This window comes from Oryx dammah, unplaced genomic scaffold (genome assembly GCF_014754425.2).
Source record: "Oryx dammah isolate SB20612 unplaced genomic scaffold, SCBI_Odam_1.1 HiC_scaffold_6, whole genome shotgun sequence".
NCBI lineage: Eukaryota > Metazoa > Chordata > Mammalia > Artiodactyla > Bovidae > Oryx > Oryx dammah.
In genome coordinates, this window is record NW_024070190.1 from 29,823,564 (window position 1) to 29,840,761 (window position 17,198).

At 44.1% G+C, this 17,198-nt stretch overlaps 1 protein-coding gene across 4 annotated transcripts in view; it reads right to left on the bottom strand.

Moving 5' to 3' along the window:
- Positions 1-132: 132 nt before the first annotated feature.
- VCL (vinculin) overlaps positions 133-17,198 on the bottom strand; it is a 109,288-nt gene continuing 92,222 nt past the window's right edge. For 2 of the 4 annotated variants that reach the window (XM_040242402.1, XM_040242403.1), the window contains exons 14-21: positions 16,905-17,054; positions 15,239-15,347; positions 13,818-14,120; positions 12,238-12,362; positions 10,361-10,546; positions 4,838-5,041; positions 4,330-4,434; positions 135-2,126 (exon numbers count right to left, since the gene is read on the bottom strand). In XM_040242402.1, the coding sequence (XP_040098336.1) occupies positions 1,980-2,126; positions 4,330-4,434; positions 4,838-5,041; positions 10,361-10,546; positions 12,238-12,362; positions 13,818-14,120; positions 15,239-15,347; positions 16,905-17,054 (1,329 nt within the window). In that variant the 3' untranslated portion in view covers positions 135-1,979. Of the gene's footprint in view, positions 2,127-4,329; positions 4,435-4,837; positions 5,042-7,026; positions 7,231-10,360; positions 10,547-12,237; positions 12,363-13,817; positions 14,121-15,238; positions 15,348-16,904; positions 17,055-17,198 lie in introns of all 4 variants that reach the window. The other 2 variants (XM_040242400.1, XM_040242401.1) reach the window with 2 other exon arrangements.

A 17,198-nucleotide genomic window follows, 5' to 3' on the forward strand; every position in this document is an offset into this window, starting at 1 on the left:
TTTTTTAAGTTCTTGCTGAAATAACATACCCATCATTTAAAGCTTTATACAAATGTACTTTATTGTTTTAAACAGAAGAGGCAGAAAATATTTGCATATAACAAATTCTAGCTTATAAATGTAGTTTTTCAGTGGTGATATCTCTAATCAGCATTCAGGGATTTTTTTTTTTTTTTAAATTTGTTTCACTGTGTCTTGAGCACTGATATTAGAGAAAAGCACATTGGCGTAAAGTGTAAACCAGTGTCTCAAAACACTGGAAGAACTTGGAGAGCAAACATGATTTTTCTTAATTCCTCTAAGTAGTCTTAGTAAAACAAAAGGTGATCTTTGGCATAGATTCATACTTTAAAGGCATTAATATTGCATTTATATCAGTTAAGCAACTATACAAAGATGCCGAGGGCCTTGAAAATCATCATCAGTTAAAAGGTAATAGAGGAAGCCTGAGTGTACAGTACCAACTTAAGACAAGTTTTACACATTCGATGTTAGGATCTAACACACATTTGAGGTGGGGAGGACATTCAGGCAAGGGTCTTACTCCTTTACTCATCCAGTTCTGGCTTTGGGAAGAAATACAGTTTCATGTGCTGGGGAATGCTTAGACAGCAGTGAAAAGTACAGGAAAGGAAAAGCTCCCTTCTCTCACTTTGCTAATAGGAAACTTATGGTGATAATTAAATATTATACCCATTACTCCCTTGAACAGCTGTACTTGGGAGGGAGGAGAGGTTGCAAGGGACTTGGTTGTTGTTGGCCAAGGGAGGTAGGAATTTCTGAGGACTATTTCCCATTGACTCATCCCCCAGAGTGCCAGAATTCCAGTCTGCAAGTACCACCTCCCTTAGGTAGGAAGTGTCCTTCAGACAGGATTGCCTTTCCATTAAACACTCCTGGGGGCAAGCACCAATTCTCAGGACTGAATTTCAAAAGGATAAAAAGGATCTTCCAAAATTACAAAACAAACATTTATCTTTAAAATCTTGTCTAGGAAGGGTCTGAGGGAAGAATACAAAAGCCAGGACAGGAGACATGATTCGGTTAAAAATAAAATGCAGCATTTCAGCTCAGAAAGAACAGTAAGAGCTAAGAATGAATGAATAAGGCCTCAGCATAGACCTCTGCAGGCAGTGACAAAGCGTGGAGTGGCCCTGCCAGGAGGGTGGGCAGAGCCACGCCCCGGCTACTCTGCCTCTCCAGTGGCAGAGAGCACCAGGACACACAGTGTGTTCTTGGGATGGCTGCCTTGGCGGGCCAAGGCAGGGTATGGGACGGAAAGGTTTCCTAGCACAGACACTGCTCTGGGGTGAGGTAAAGACAGAACCACATGATACAGTGATTTCCTCCTGACAAAGTGAAATTTGGCTGTGTTCTGTGGGAAACTAGAAGGATTGAACTAGGGAAAGGAAGCAAGTGAGTTCAGGCCCCACAAGCTGGGGCTCCTCAGAGGCCACCTTCCCCTGCCACAGTGAAGCTCACATCCGAAAAAGACCCAGGAAGCACAGCCAGGAGAGGCAGGCAGGGTCAGCAGCAACATGGAAAGCCCAAAACAAATGTTGGAGGCACAGTGATTTCCTTAACTGACTTGCCTGACCCTGGGTCTTGGAAGCCTAGTGGAAAGAATGAGAGGGTAGAGGCGGAAAGGGAGCTGTCCTCTAGGGAACAAGGGCAGAGCAAGGTGTCAGGCTAGTGTTCACTCTTGGATTTTGAGCTTATGTGAAGTCCATGGGCTAGAAACCCAGTCTGCCTATTGGGAAAGAGTGTGCATAAGTAAAGCCGTGTTTGAGAATACAGGCCTTATAACGGAGACACGTTTCAGTGTCCATAACAAGAGTGTAAATGTTTTCTAATTTGTATGTCAGGCCAGGATGGTGGCTTTCAACCCCCCAGCAATCTTGGGTGGCTCCTGGGACCAGATCATTTTCGTTCTGTGCAGCAGGGGCTTGCTTCTGTGTAAGCCAGGTTCAACCAGGTGTCTACTGGTACCAGGGAGTCTTTCTAACCCAGCGCAGAGTAAACCCAGCATCTGTTCGAATTTTGATTGAAGCTGCTTCTGCTTCTCGAACAGTCTCCTTCACAGACTGCATGAGGTTCTGGGCATTGTGAACCAGCATCTCTGTGGCCTGCAAGGAAAGAGGAGCTCTCCATTACTCAAGAGTCCCTGATGGAGCCCTGCCTCTGAAACAGGCTTAAGCCAGGAATGGAATGCAGTTTACCCTGTCTGCACCTGACGTCACTGGCGGTTTATAGCTGGATCACCAAGAAGAACCCCAAACTGGACCACTGCTGATTGTGGGCTGTACCCTCAGATGGCATCTAGTGTATACTCCTTTGCCGATGTTTGAACAGGCCCCTGCCTTGGGCTCCCCCTCTGCCTAGAATGCTCTTCCCTCAGGTATCCCAGTGGCTCACCTCTCACCTCCTTCAGATCTCTCTGCCCAGTTATCACCTTGCTGAGGCTTTTCCTGCTCACCTTATTTTAAGTCACAAACCACCTTCCCAACTCCCAGTGTGCCTCATCCTCCAGTTCTGTCTTCATTTTTCTCTATAGAACTCATCATCGGTAGCTGATATACTATATGTTTTATCTAGGTTGTTCATCTGATGTTTTATCTACTTTTATCTAAAATTTAAGTAACATGAGGGCAGCAACTTTGGTCAGTTTTGTTCTCTACTGTATTTTAGTATTATGTCAGTGCCTGTCACATGAGGCATTTCATAAATAATGAATGAAAAAGTAATCACGTAAACCAACCACCTTGTAAATCCATGAAAATCTAAGTAAGTCTTCTAAACATAAAAAATACAGGACTGAGATCACACTAGTAACTTATCAATCTATTAACCCAGTAATTTTTTAAATTCTTATATATTTTTGAGCTACAGATCCTTTGAGAGATTAATGAAGGCTGTGGATTCTCCCCAGAAAAAAAAGCCCACAAAATTTGTGAATGCGATATCAGAGGGTTTATGGGCTCTGAGAGGCATAACTATGGACTAGAAGTCCCAATCAGTTAATCTTTTCACTTGGTCAACAAAGAGGCTGAGGCCCAGAAAGATTCAGAGACTTGCCAGCCAAACTCACACAACAGTCAGGATAAGGCCTCAGATTTCTAACTTGCAGTCCTGTGTCTCTTCCATTCTACCACACTGTCAGTTTCTTCTTTTTCTACTAGAATATTTAATGGAACATAGTAGACACTCCCAAGATACATTTTTGTTGGTTAACTGATTACATGTTAAGGTCAGAAACTCTTGAGTCTTACCCTTCCTTGTCTTTTCTACTTCCTTTCCTTGGGGCAGAAGAGATCACCTGACAGGAAATAGCCAAGTGCCCAAACCCTGCCTAGAATACACAGAAGTGACAGGTGGAGACCCAGTCTGCATGGTTTAGGGGACGAGAGGGTTAAGGTGAGAGCTAGTGAACTGAAACATGGTAGTTAAGGCAGCACTATTGACCCCAAGAGAAGCAGCCTCCTGGCCCCTTCTCAAGTGCTCCTACCCTCTGTCTCCTGGCCCAGACTTCTCCAAGGAGAGGGGCTATGTCTTGTTAACTCGTCTACATAGCACATTACACAGTGCCACGGACATACTCCAATGTATGATAAGCCTTGTCTGGGCAGTTCAACAAAAGATGTGCTATCTTCCATAAGAAACTGGAAGTCCAGCTCACAGCACAGCCTACTGGAGTTTAGGAGAGGAAGAGGTGTCCAAATGATGGCTTTCTGAAAGACCTGAGCCACATTTCCAGGAGGCAGCGAAGAGAACAAACTGTGATTGCCAAAATACATACAAGAAACACTTTAAGCAAACATTCCCACCATCTTTATTTCAATATCTGTCAAAAAACCGAAAGAGAAGCACCTCCTTTGAGATGTCATTTCTGCCTCACCACAGGCCAAACCACCTCGTGCCCCTGAAAAGATAGCACTGTGCATCCTCCCTGAGGTACTTATCATCCACAGGGCAAGGAAGCAAAAATTCTCCAGCCGAAAAGGTCCAGTGGGCAGGACTGAACACACACTAGAGGCGTCTAAAAAGCCAAGCCTATTCCAGGTAGAAAAAGAACTGAGTGGAGTCTTAACTGCTGCTGATGCACTCAACCTCCCTAACCCTCATTTCTCATTTGTAAAATGACAAAAGTTGCACAAGAGCTTTTCACTTCTCTTTCCAAATTTCTGATGCGTCTCTCCAACATAGATGCCCTTTTGAGAGAGCTGAAGACTCCATCCCATGTCCTGAATACTCATTCCTCAAGGCTGAATTAAATCACCATAAAGAGGCACAGAAGCTGCTGGTGAGAAATCAGAAGCAGCAGGTACATACCTGCTCAGACTCCTCGTCGCTTATGTTGGTCCGGCCCAGCATGGTGGCCTTCACCGTGGACAGGATTTTGAGCTGGGTGCTTATGGTTGGGATTCGCTCACAAACCTAAAAGAGAAAACTTAATTGAGTATGTTTCTATGTTTTTCTTGCCTGCAAGCTCCTTGAGGGCAAGACTTATCCACCTCTTACTCTCAGTGGCTGGCATGCGGAAGGCATTCAATATATCAGCAGCAGAATTCCATTTGTTTTCCCCCTAGAATCAGTCTAGTCGCTCTGTCCAGAAATGGAAGCATTAAAATTCTATCAACTGATTCAGAAATAAACTTTTCCAACTCTGTCTTTCCCAAACTCACGTGCCTATTTCCCCTTTCTGCTATTTCTTTCCATTCTGAGGTACCGCCTCCTCCTTGCTCACCCGGATTTCTCTCTCCTGCTTTTCTCCCCACCCCTGCCATTTCCCCTCTTCTCCCCTACCACACACACACATACACACACTTTTCCTGAGTACCTGTAAAAGGTTGGTTCTAATCCGCTTATCTGTGCACTGCTTGGCAACCTCCTTGGCCAACCGAGTCACCTCATCTGAGGCCTTGGCGATGTCCTTGGCACACTGAATCAGTGCCCTCTTGGTGCCGCTGCCCCCTCTGACCAGTCGAGACATCTCAGCCATCAACAGAGCCATGCGCTTGGCTGCTGCAATGATGTCATTGCCCTGGAGAAAAGCAACACACAGAATGAGCTCAGCCCATACTCTGGCCAAGTTAGGGAGCGAAGTAGAAGCAGAGAGAAGAGAGGAGGGAGCCTGCTGCTCTAGCAGCCCTCTGGGAGGTGAGAAGAGAATACACGGACAGCAGAGGAGAAGTAAAGAGAGGAGTGAGCCAGGGCACTCACCCTAGCATTCAGTGAGAGTGAGAGAGAGAGATCACTGGACCGAAAAAAAGAGGACTTGGATATTAATCTGAAAGGGCAACACGTGAGCCCCAGGCATAGCACTAAACAAGCACTTCAGCATCTCCAGGTTAATCATGTCAATAAAATGGGAGTGGGCCCAAGGAATTGGTTAAACAGGCATTTTCCTTTCTGTGGGGGGAAAGCAGTAAAGTTGGCCTGAAGGGAAAAATACAGATGAGCCTTTCCAGATGCTGAAATCATCCTCTTCATCCTTACCCTTGTTACAGATAGCAGCCAAGGATTGCCGCTGCTCAACTAGAATTTAAACCAAGTAACTATTATTAGCCTTGGTGAAAAAAATTTTTTTCTGACCTAGACAGCTCCTTCCCTCTCTCCACTGCCTCTTGTTTGTACTGTCAGCCTAAAGGAACATGTTATTTTCATTCTTCACGTTTAAAAAGACCAAAAATCAATTCTTCAGTCCCTGCAGCTAAGTGGCTTCAATTAAAGAAACTTTCAGCTAAGAGGATGCTGGGGGAGGCTTTGGGAAAATAAAAATTATGTGTCAAGCTGTAACTGGAACCCCTGCAACTAATCGCAGCTTATCTTAGATTTGGCATTTTGGTTCACTATAACCCTCATGGGTCATAATGTACAAGTAATTTACTTTATGCCTTCAAAAGGCTCATCTTTTGGCTGACAGCAAGCAAAAATAATAAATGCAGTGTTCAAAACTACCTAAAAGGCCAGGCCCTATGCATTTTTCCCCTCATGCTTTCCAATTTCTAGACAATGCAGTGAGGCATACACAAACCATGCCACAGTAGGGTGCTCGGTGAGAGGCATCTACAGGCACCATGAAGTGGCTGATCATTTACACAAGAGGGTGTGTAACCTCCCAGGCAGTCATCGAGGCCAGAGAGAACACAGTTACGGGAAGAATTCATGAGAACAGGAGTATGTTAGACAAGCTTGGCTAGGCCCACCTCTTCCACTGCAGACCTGGGAACATTCCAGGATTTCATGACCTTGGTTAGAGGATAGTATTGTGCCAGGGTTAGTTATTTATCACCCATAACTCCTCAAAACCTTTCTTCTTGCAACATGCCACCTTCAAAGGGGAAAATGTAATGATCCCCATCCTCTACTCCCTAAGGCCAGAGCTCTGTTGGTTCCTGTCCTGCCTTGAGCCCTCTCTCTTCCCCACTCCCACACCCTGGCCCACTGAAACCTCTGATCAAGCAGTCAGTGAAGCTCCCTTCCCTGTGGGTACCCAATAAGGCCAGCATCTGCCACACAGCCAAGTGCAGGACAGCAAGCAGTCCTCCCCAGAAACCCTGCCATGTAAAGCTGTTTCTCCCCCCGATCAACTCTGCCGGAGCGATCAGTGAGAGGTCAGCGGAGAGGAGCTGGGGGTGGGGGCAGGCAAAGCCCAATGATCAGGCCGGATGACCTCTTAATGGTCTACAGTGGTTCCTGACCTGAAAGTCATTGAGAGACGCATCCACAGCTTCCCAAGGGGTTCAAGGTTCCAATGTCGGCCACAAGGTCAGTAAGAAAAGGAATCCTTTCAAAAAGTGACCCCATCTCTCTCTAACCCCCAAACATGAATGCAATCCAATTAATCTGGCATTAGCAGACCTATGAAACTTGTGAAGCCAGTCCTAACAACAAGGTGCAAACAGACAGATGCCCACCCGGCCCAGACTCACAGGACCCGCACAGATCATGAGTGATGCAATGTGTCAAGGCTGCACATGGCCGGATGCATAGGGAGCAGCCCCACTGGGGGGCGCTCATCAGTACCTTACTAGACCACTTGGTAGCTTCCCGATGCAATGACTGAGCCGCGGCCAGAATGGGCTGGTTGACCGGCTGATTGGATGGCATTAACAGCAGCTCAGGTTCGTAATCGTCTTCCATGTCAGGGGGGACAGGGAACCCAACAGCATCAGCCGCCTCTGCCTCAGCTACAACACTTATACCCACCTTAGCGGCTGGGTTACCCGGCTTGGTCGATGGCAGGAAGGATGAGAAACAGGGACAGTGTTAGTAAGAGCAGTAGGGCTTGGGAAACTGAGCTTCAGCTGGTTTAGTAACCCAAGCTGGCCTAGGATGGGAAAGAAAACAGATTCCCTCCAGGAATCAGATGAGCCAAGCTCCGCAAAAAGGGAATTCTCAGCCTCCAGCACCAATCTGCTCGTAGCAAGGGAAACAGGCTTGCTTACTCCAGTAGCAAAGGTTTCCAGAGACATATTTATACAAAGAAAGAAAGTGGCATTCCTTTTTAAAACACTTACTACCAAAGAGTAATTCTCAGGTCAGAACATTTTTTAGAAGCCAAACAAACAATCAACAGTAGCCTATTAACTTTAAAAGGAATTCAGAGGGGAAAAGTAAATGCAGCCACACAAGCTACTTTGAAGAGAACAAAGTGAAAACCCTGCTGGTTCATGTGGACACTGTCCTGCAGTTTCCTGGACACAGGAGGTGTCTTGGGTCAGCTCTGCCAGAACAAATTTTTTTTTTTCTTGCTGAGATTAAGAGTCCTAGAATCTAAAATGATAAACTGGAAGCAACAGATATCAAATCAGGAAAGAGGAAAGGAAAACACAACTCTGAGTGAAGAGGGCTTATCAAATACCCCCCAGTCATTCAGCTAGAAGAAGCCTCGGGAAGACACCTCACCCAGCATCCGCCTTAGGGAAAACATACTTCAGAGCACTTGTCCCTATCTGAGGTCCTCAGAGACAACGCTTTACAGCCTTACTTTGCATCTATCACTAATACTGCCCCAGCAAGCTATTCTTTGGGTACAACCTAAATCTCTCCAATTGCTCTCAGCCCAAACTCAGTTTACACAGTTCACAGATAATTAACACATGGACTTGTCAACTGACCAAGGCTGAGTTCAGAGGAGCTCTAAGTTGATGCCCATGAGACAACGGGACCTGTGTGTGTTGGGGAAGACAATTAATTTAATACCAGGGATGGGATTCTGAAAGCCCAGGGAGGAAGCAGGGAGAATAGATGCTAAAAATAGGTTGAGGGAGAAAGAAAATGAAAGGAACTGCCCCCAGTGAAGCCAAACCACTGATATAAAGAATGCCAAAAATAAATAAATAAACAATGGCAAACATGGGTTCTTTATATCAAATATCTCAGGGTATGTAATCTCAGATTACAAACATCTCTAACCAAAAGAAAGTAAGAGTTTGTGTCAAATTTTATTTGAGGTTGCTACAACTCCTAAAAATCTTAATCTGCACAGGAAGACTGCCTCCAAAAAATGACTATTAACTTGGAGGACTCAGCACCAACAAGCGGTGTAGGTACCTTCTAAATCCTTTCACCTAAACTGTCTCAACCAGGACTCATCCCCATTCCTTAGAGGTAAGGCCAGCCCACTCCTTCTGAGTGGGGTTCAGAGTCCCAAAGTGTACAAAGACAGACTGATAGAAACACAAACACAGCCCATTCCCCACCTCCCTAAACACACATGGTTCAAGTAACTACTGACTTCACACAGCTTGAAGTCAGCAACTCCCAGAGGCAAACGACCAGACACAGTCAGATTTAAGGATTTCTGGTGACAAATAGCAGAGTAGGATAAAACATCTAGGCCAATGCTGTCCACCCCTCAACTTTTATGTTTATCTTTACAATGCATGTATATTTTGTGTTCCTCTGAACAATGTATTTGGGTTTATTGTAATGAAATTTAAATTTTCTTTAGGAAATTCCCTGGCAGTCCAGTGGTTAGGACCCAGCGCTTTCACTGTTGGGGACTGGGTTCGATCCCTGGTCAGGGAACTAAGAGCTCACAGGCCATGAGGTATGGCCAAATAAATAAATAAATTTTCTTTAAAATCTTTAAGTAAAACCAACCTTCACTGTCACCCCCACTCAACTCCCCACATGCACTGGGACTCTGCTAACGGTCCCAGGGGTATGCATGCCCCAGCTGGAGAGACATGATTGTAAGTAAGTCCACAGGTCAGGTCCAACAACAGCAAGGTCACCATTCCTTCTGTGAAGCTGGACTCAGAGCTAACAGTTAAGAAAAATACAGAGTTAAAAAAACCAAGGTCAAATTCCCAGCCTGAAAAAAACCCAAGATCAGCTGCATGTGCGGGAGGTCCCTCGGGAACTACATTCAATACAAGAGCTTGAGATGACAGAGAGTGTAAAAAGAAAAAAGGAAAATAGATGTTGGGAAAAAAGATGTAGGGTCATAGTAGAAACACAACTGACTTAAAACTAACAAATTTAACTCTTATCTAGAAAGGCTACCACTCACTTTTCATCATTTAGAGCCAAATAGGGGCTTCCCAAGTGACTCAGTGATAAAGAATCCACCTGCTAATGCAGGAGACACAAGAGACACAGGCTTCATCCCTGGGTGGAGAAGATCCCCTGGAAGAGAAAATAGCAGCCCACTCCCATATTCTCACCTGGAAAACTGAAAGGGCAGAGGAGCCTGGCAAGCTACAGTCCATGGGACTGCAAAGAGTCAGATACAACCAAACATGGACACACACGCAGGCAAAAGTTATTCAAGGGGCATGACTGCTATAGCATCCACATTTTCACCAACCACATTAACAGTTACACTTCCAGATCTGCTGGAGTTACCCTGAAGCTGTCTTGAATTGAAGGGTAAGATGATTCTGATAACAGGACAAAGGACAAAGCTTTTAAGATACCAAATATCTGCTTCTATGAGAAAAGAGAAGGAAAATGAAAATATTTCATATAGCTATAGCAGAGCCCACAGAAGACTCTGCCATCTTTGGAGTGTGGATAATTACCAAGAGAGCCCCTAAAAACATTCAGTGACCCCAAGAAAGAAGAGAAATTTCTTAGAGACTAAATGTCCACCATCAGGGGAGCTGATACTCCAGAGGAAAGAGGAAAGGAACCTTCGTCTCAAACACAGGTGTCCTAGCTCTCACTTGAGCTGCTAGAAGGAGAAACCATCAAGTACCAGAAACATCTCACTAAATCACAAGAAAGATGATCCTGCTACTGGCAACAACATAAACCAAAGCAGAGAGATGGTGATTTTCCAAAAAGACTCTTCCTGGGCTGTGTGTCTGGCTCTTCATCCTTTCTCAACAAGAAGAGCTTCACTACTTACCTTGCTGGACCACTTGCGAGCTTCGTCATGGAGCTGCCTGGCAGCCATCATCATTGGCTGGTTAATCACCTCCCCGGCTTTCTGCTCAGGGAATTCTTCATCCTTCTCCTCTGGTGGTGGGGGCCTGGGTGGAGGGACCTCACCCTCAGGCAGAGGTGGTTTGGGAGGAGCAAGCTCATCTGTCAGCTAAGAAAGAATTGCTAGGTTATAAGTAAAGTCCTAGGAACTACCCTACTAGAATTCTTTCCTTTCCTCTAAAAAGCATCCCCAGCAAATACCCTGAGAAAACCATAATTGAAAAACACACATGTTCCCAAATGTTCACTGCAGCACTATTTACAATAGCTGGGACATAAAAGCAACTTAGGTGTCCATCGACAGATGAATGGATAAAGAAGCTGTGGTACATATACAATGGAATATTACTCAGCCATAAAAAGGAACACATTTGAGTCAGTTCTAATGAGGAGCATTAGAACCTAGAGCATTATCACACAGAGTGAAGTAAATCAGAAAGAGAAAAACAAATATCATATATTAACACATATATATGGAATCTAGGAAGTTGGTACTGATGAATCTGCAAGGCAGCAGTGGAGATGCAGACACAGAGAACAGACTGTGGACATGGGGAGGTCGGGATGTGTGGACATGGGATGAATGGAGAGAGTTGCGTGGAAATATATACTACCATATGTAAAGTAGATAGCCATGGAAATTTGCTGTATGACTCAGAGAACTGAAACTGGGGCTCTGTGACGACCTAGAGGCGTGGGATGTAGGAAGGAAGTTCAAGACGGATGGGATATATGTATACCTATGGCTTATTCATGTTGATGTATGACAGAAACCAAAACAATACTGTAGAGCAATTATTCTTCAATTAAAAATAAACAAGTTTTTTTTTTTTTTTAATTAAAAAAAGCATCCCCAGAAAAGTCACCCACATTCACAATCATCCACACTGAGCCTGAGGACCACCTGCTTCAATCTCAACAGAAGCATATTTTCTTCCTTTTTTCTTCACAAAAAACTAGCAGCTACTGTTTTGGACATATCCCAGGGAGACATGCATGGCAATACCGAGCCAAAGATCTTCAAAGAAGATCTAAGTTCTGGTCTTAACTTCAGACCAGAGTTGAGGGGCAGCTGCATAAGCATGGAACTTCTCCCCAGGGCCTTGGGTTCCTCATTTACCAACGAGGGGTGTCTAGACCAAATGACTTCTAAGTTCTTGATTCCAAATCTCAGGACTCTGTTGATCCCATAAGAATCCATTCCCCAGAACAGCCATCTTCCTGACTCTAACCACCCACCCACAGCCCATCAGATGAAAAGAATCAAATCATATCAAAAAAGAAGTGTTGATGGCTAGGGAAGCACTGGTCATTAGCTAGGGGCACAATCACCCAAATTTGTCCTCAACAAATTTAGAAACTTAAATATGGGAAGGCAAATTTGGGACATTAAATATGGGAAAGTAAATCAGGACATTAAATCAAATTATTGCCTTGATAAGCTATTCCTAAGGACAAGCTATTTCCAATACGGCTATTTTCCCACTCCTCACCAACCTACCCCACTGACTCATCACTCATCACATTCACACTGACCATAGCCAGCTCCTCTGCTCCAGTCACTCCCCATCAAAGCAGACCAACACCACGGACTCTCCACTTACCCAGCACACCCAATGCATAAGCACTGGGTCAGGACTCCCCTAGATTCAAGAATGAAAGCTGAGTTGTGCCTTTGAGATTCAAGTAAAATGAAACAAAGCTACTTAGTGACAGAGAGTCCAGAGCAGACTACCTCTCTGCCACTACAGTCCCAACACCCTGCTGCTCAGTTCTCCCCATGTATCTGGATCTACTTACTCGGAGCTGTTCAAGGTCTGGTGGAGGAGGTGGGAAGTCAGGCTCCTGTGGTTGGAAGGCTTCTCTGACCTTGGCCACAGCTCCTAGGATCCGGTATCCTGAGTCCAGGAAGCTCTTTTGCAGTCCTAAACACAGACACCCTCACTTTCAGTTGGGTAGGTCAGTACCCTGGAGCACTGTCTGTCCAGCAGAAGAACTGGTTTCCAGTAACAAAAGCTGAGTGTGAAGCTGCCAGTAAGTGGCACAGGCAGTGACTGAAAGGGAAGGGAGGTAAGAGCGAGGCAGATGCCCTGAGTCCTGTGAAGAGTCAGCAGCAGCACAAACCAGCCGTTCCCTGTAGTGCTCAGGGGACCTTCTTGCCTGGACAGCTGACAAGCACCCGGGACATTTCTGGGCAGGAACACTTTGGGATCAGGTGGTGCTCATCACCTCTCATGATAAAGCAGTCAAGAGATAAGCATGCCCCACTCAGAACAGGGGAGATGTAACTTTCAGATGGGGCAGACTTTCCCTGAAGTACTTCTCACCTTTCTCCCTACCTAATCCTTTGCTCCACTTGGCATTCAGCATATTAACCCCTACACTGAGCTGCTGCTACTGTATCCGGTCACCTAGAATTAAAGAATTTACTCAAACTATTGTCGTTGTTTAGTCACTAGGTTGTGTCCAACTCTTTTGCAACCCCGTGGACGGTAGCGTGCCAGGCTCCTCTGTCCATGGGATTTCACAGGCAAGAATACTGGGGCGGTTTGCCATTCCCTACTCCAGAGGATCTTCCCAACCCAGGGATTGAATCCATGTCTCCTGTACTGGCAGGCAGATTCTTTACCACTGAGCCACCCAAGAAGCCACTTGAACTATTAGAAACTCCAATTAGGAAACTGAGCATGTCTTTAGTGATGGTGGGTTGAGAAAACAAGGTAGACTTTGCCTGGGCTAGGGATGAAGAGGGCAGCCCCTTCCTCCCACTCTCTCACACTGAGTGGATCCTACTCAGACAAGAGGCTAGAATCACTGGAGGTTCACAGAAGGAAGGAATTCAGATGTTTCCTACCAGAAAAGAGTGAAACATCTTCAGCAGCAATGAAAACATGACCAAAATTCAGCGAAAGAAAACACAAATTCTTTGGTGTAGGACTAGGAGACCCACAGGTCAACTGAGGTCCTCCAAATTTGACAGAAATAAAGAATGTTGTCTAGAAAAAAAGCATTTTAAGAAAAGCAGAAGTTATGCAAGTGATATAAGTTGTTGATAAACTGGTTATTATGCATCTTTTGAGAAATTCCAAAATAATGATTCAACAGGAGAAGGAGCTATTTAGTCAGACTACATGAAGGAAGTGCAGAGAAGTTGCTCCATAGAAACTATCTTACGATAATCCTGCCAACACTGCAGGAAATATTCTGTCCAACATATTTTGAACAGAAAAAGATTAATCTAGCATTCTCAAACTAGCAGGCTGTAGTTTTTCCTCCAAGACTTTGTATGTGGGGGTTTTGGGGTTCATCTTCTTTTCCCTCCCTGTCAGCTGCCTGAATTAACCTCTCAGGTGAGGTGAACCACACCATGCATTGCTTACCAGGGTCAGAAATGTTTCCTGCCACGGCCTTTGCATCCACCACCATTGGGGAGATGGTTTTGCTCAATTCGTCAGAGGCAGCTTTCACGGCCTCACGGAATTTGGGATCCTCAGAGTTCTCCACCTCCCTCTTAGCCACCAGTAGGATCCGGTTGGCCCGACGAGCAATGCTGGTTGCCCCAGCGACCAGCATCTGAGGCTGAATGTTGGCCATGGCAACTTTACACTTGTCCAGATCTTTTTTAATTGCTTCTTCGGAAGCATCCAACAGAGATTTAGTGTCAATGGCTTCGTCCACCAGCCCTGTCCAGAGAACAGAAATGGAATTTAGTTTCTATTTTAGAATAGAGACTCCAAAACCCTGATGCCCACTCATGTGAAAGTACAACATTCATAATTCTTGCCTTCAGCTCAAAGTCCTTCTTACACAATCAAAAGCAGCACTGGAGGGTGGGTGGGGGGTCAGGAGTGAGAATGTAGCCCAGGAGGCCAAACAGATTCAGAGCATTTTTACCAACCGTGGTCCCAGCCTTCTTATATCTACCACAGACACCCAGTAACGCTTTCACATCAGGAGGAAACCAGGATTGTGTCTGAAACCTTCGCTGCATCAGCATCACATTATCTGTTAAGAATGCTTTCTCCTCCCGTCTCACTCCCAAGCCATCTGTTGCTTGTTGGCAGCTTGTAGTGCCCAAGATGAGCCACGCGGTGGATTCCGGTAACCTTAACAGCCTGTTTCTTGTTTCTGTTACCTGTCTTCATATGCCCAAGGAGCTTCACTTTCATCACTGGCTGCTATGGACCCCTGTCCCAGCAGGTCGTGTAGGGAAGCTAAAGCGCCTACCTCCCTCCTCTCTTCCTCTCCCATCCCTCCCTCCACAGAGAATGAAGAAGATTCAGAGATGCCACTTCAACTACACAGACACAGGTCTGTTGGTTGTTGGTGTCTCCTTTTTAAAAAAAAAAAACAAACTACGTAGTCGATAAGTTGGAGAAAATTCTGAGACAAGTTGTATTAAATGGTAGCTATTGTGGTTCCTTGAAATGTGAACCCGTTGAAAATGACAGGGACACTTACTGTATCCACAAACACTGCCTCTCAGCCTCTGAAACCAAACCCCAGCTCAGACAGAGAAAAGACACTATTCAGAGAAGATAGGAGCTGTAACAATAAACATCACACTGGGAGGGTGGCATTAAAATCAAAGGGGCTCAAAGAGTCTCTCTTTGGACAAAGTTGCAAGGCTTGAATGAGAAGCTGCCGCTGCTAAGAGGCCTTAATCAGGGCCAAGTACACTGTCAGGCACATGACAGTCCCTTTATCCAATTACAGCTTAGTAACATAACCGGTCCTGCTTGAGTTTCTCAGAACTTGTTTCTCATGGATTAGACAGCAAGATTTTTGCACACAACTCTACCTGTCATTTTTTCAACATTATCGATCCACTGGTTCTTCATGGTCTCAAAATGTTCATAAGCAGCTTGATTTCCAGGATTCCTAAGTAAGATGCGAGCGGCTGAGACCACCTGGGAATGACAAAACAACCTTGAAACACCAAGAGCACCTTCCCACTCAAATATAAGCCTTGCATGAAGCTTCCCCCTCTTCACCTGCAGGTGGCACTATAAGGCCAAAAGTCGGCGAGTCTCCTTTAAGGCCAAACACTTTAGTTTTGGTCTGATAAGCAGCTCAGCTAATAAAGTAACAAAGTAAAGGAGTGTTTCCTTGATACTTCCAAACATACACAAAACAGACAAATACTTAAGCCCTCCATGTCCTTCCATCTTAAAAAGCACCATTTAAAAAGATACTGATTAACAGATTTATGAATATTTACTAAAAACAACTGTCTATAGTTAACCAAGTACTTTCACATCCATTATCAGGCTGAATCCTCACAACAAGCCTGTGAGAGAGACAGGATAGTAATTTCTCCGCTTCACAGCTGCAAAAACCAAGACACAGAAAATTGAAGTCACTTGCTCAAGAGCTCTTAGCTAGTCAGTTAAAGCTCTAGGGGAAAGAACTAACATTTACTGAGTATTTGATAAGTTATAGGCTGTATAACATATAAATATCTGAATTTTCAAAGCAATCCACTAGGAAAGAGTTACCTCCGTTTACATATGAGAAAAGGATTAAAGTCTAGATCTGTCTCCAAAATCCTGATTCTTTCTACAGTTAGTGTGTTAAGCCTACTGCTGTGTTTCTGTTTTTTAGGAATCTCAGTTTTATACAGAAATTCTATATTTTTATTCTTCATGTTTTATGGAACTTTTTCAGGAAAGTTAGATACACTCATGTTTTACAGACATGTTTTAAAAAGCTAGACAAGTATGACTTTTCAAGAGAATCTAACTTGTTAACATGCCACATGGATAAAAGCTGAATAATGAAGGGACATGCTAAATGTCCCCTGTCTCTGCTTACATGCTCCTACCAAATCTAGTATCACAAATCTGTAAAGCCAGGACAGTTTCTAATGTATCACAGGCATTTAAGAAATATATGCTGAGTAAATAAGTGAAAAAATAATAAATTTTCTATAATTCGATTGAAAGAAAAAAAACGCACAAACATCACACTAAATGACATTGAACTGATTTTTTTAAAGAACGTCTATCATGTACTAGAACTTTTAATTCCTACCAATTTGTTTTCTTTTGTTCCCACTCTTCCAATATTCTGTTCACAGTCTGCTATATCTTGGTTATATAATTAAAGAAAAAAGAAAACTAAGTATAAACACAGCCAAAAATGTTTAAATGCCATCAAAGAGATGTGCAGAAAAGCGTAAACTCTAAAATCAAAGCCAACTAACCTCTCAAGACTATCAAATTTTTCTTTAATTCTGCATAGGAGAGGGGTACTTTACTAGTTTCTTCTACTTTCAAAACTAATCATATCATTGTAAAAAAATTCAAACAATATAAAAATCATTTTATAGACACTAAAGGTAAACGTGGGTTTTTTCATATTTTATAATAATAAAGTGTTCAAAAATCTATAGAAACTGTTCTGTAGTTAACCTCCTTTACTCACTATGGTATGAACTTACATGATAAAAAGGGAGTGAAACTCACCTGGGGTGTGAGTTCTCGGGCTGTCTTCACTGAAGCCTGAATGCCTTCCACTGTTGATTTATTAGCAGTTCCAACAGCAGCCGCCTTCTCTGCTGTGGCCCCAAGCCTTCCCGAATGGTTTTCAAAGTTAGCTGCCCTCTCATCAAACACCTTGAGGAAAAAAACAAAGATACTAAGTAATTTTATTTCAATAAAACAGGTCAGACAGCCTAAGGGAAAAGTCTCTCTTTATAAGTAGAGGCAGCAACTGCTTGAGCAAAGACTTCAGGAGATGACATCAAACCCCAGCTAATA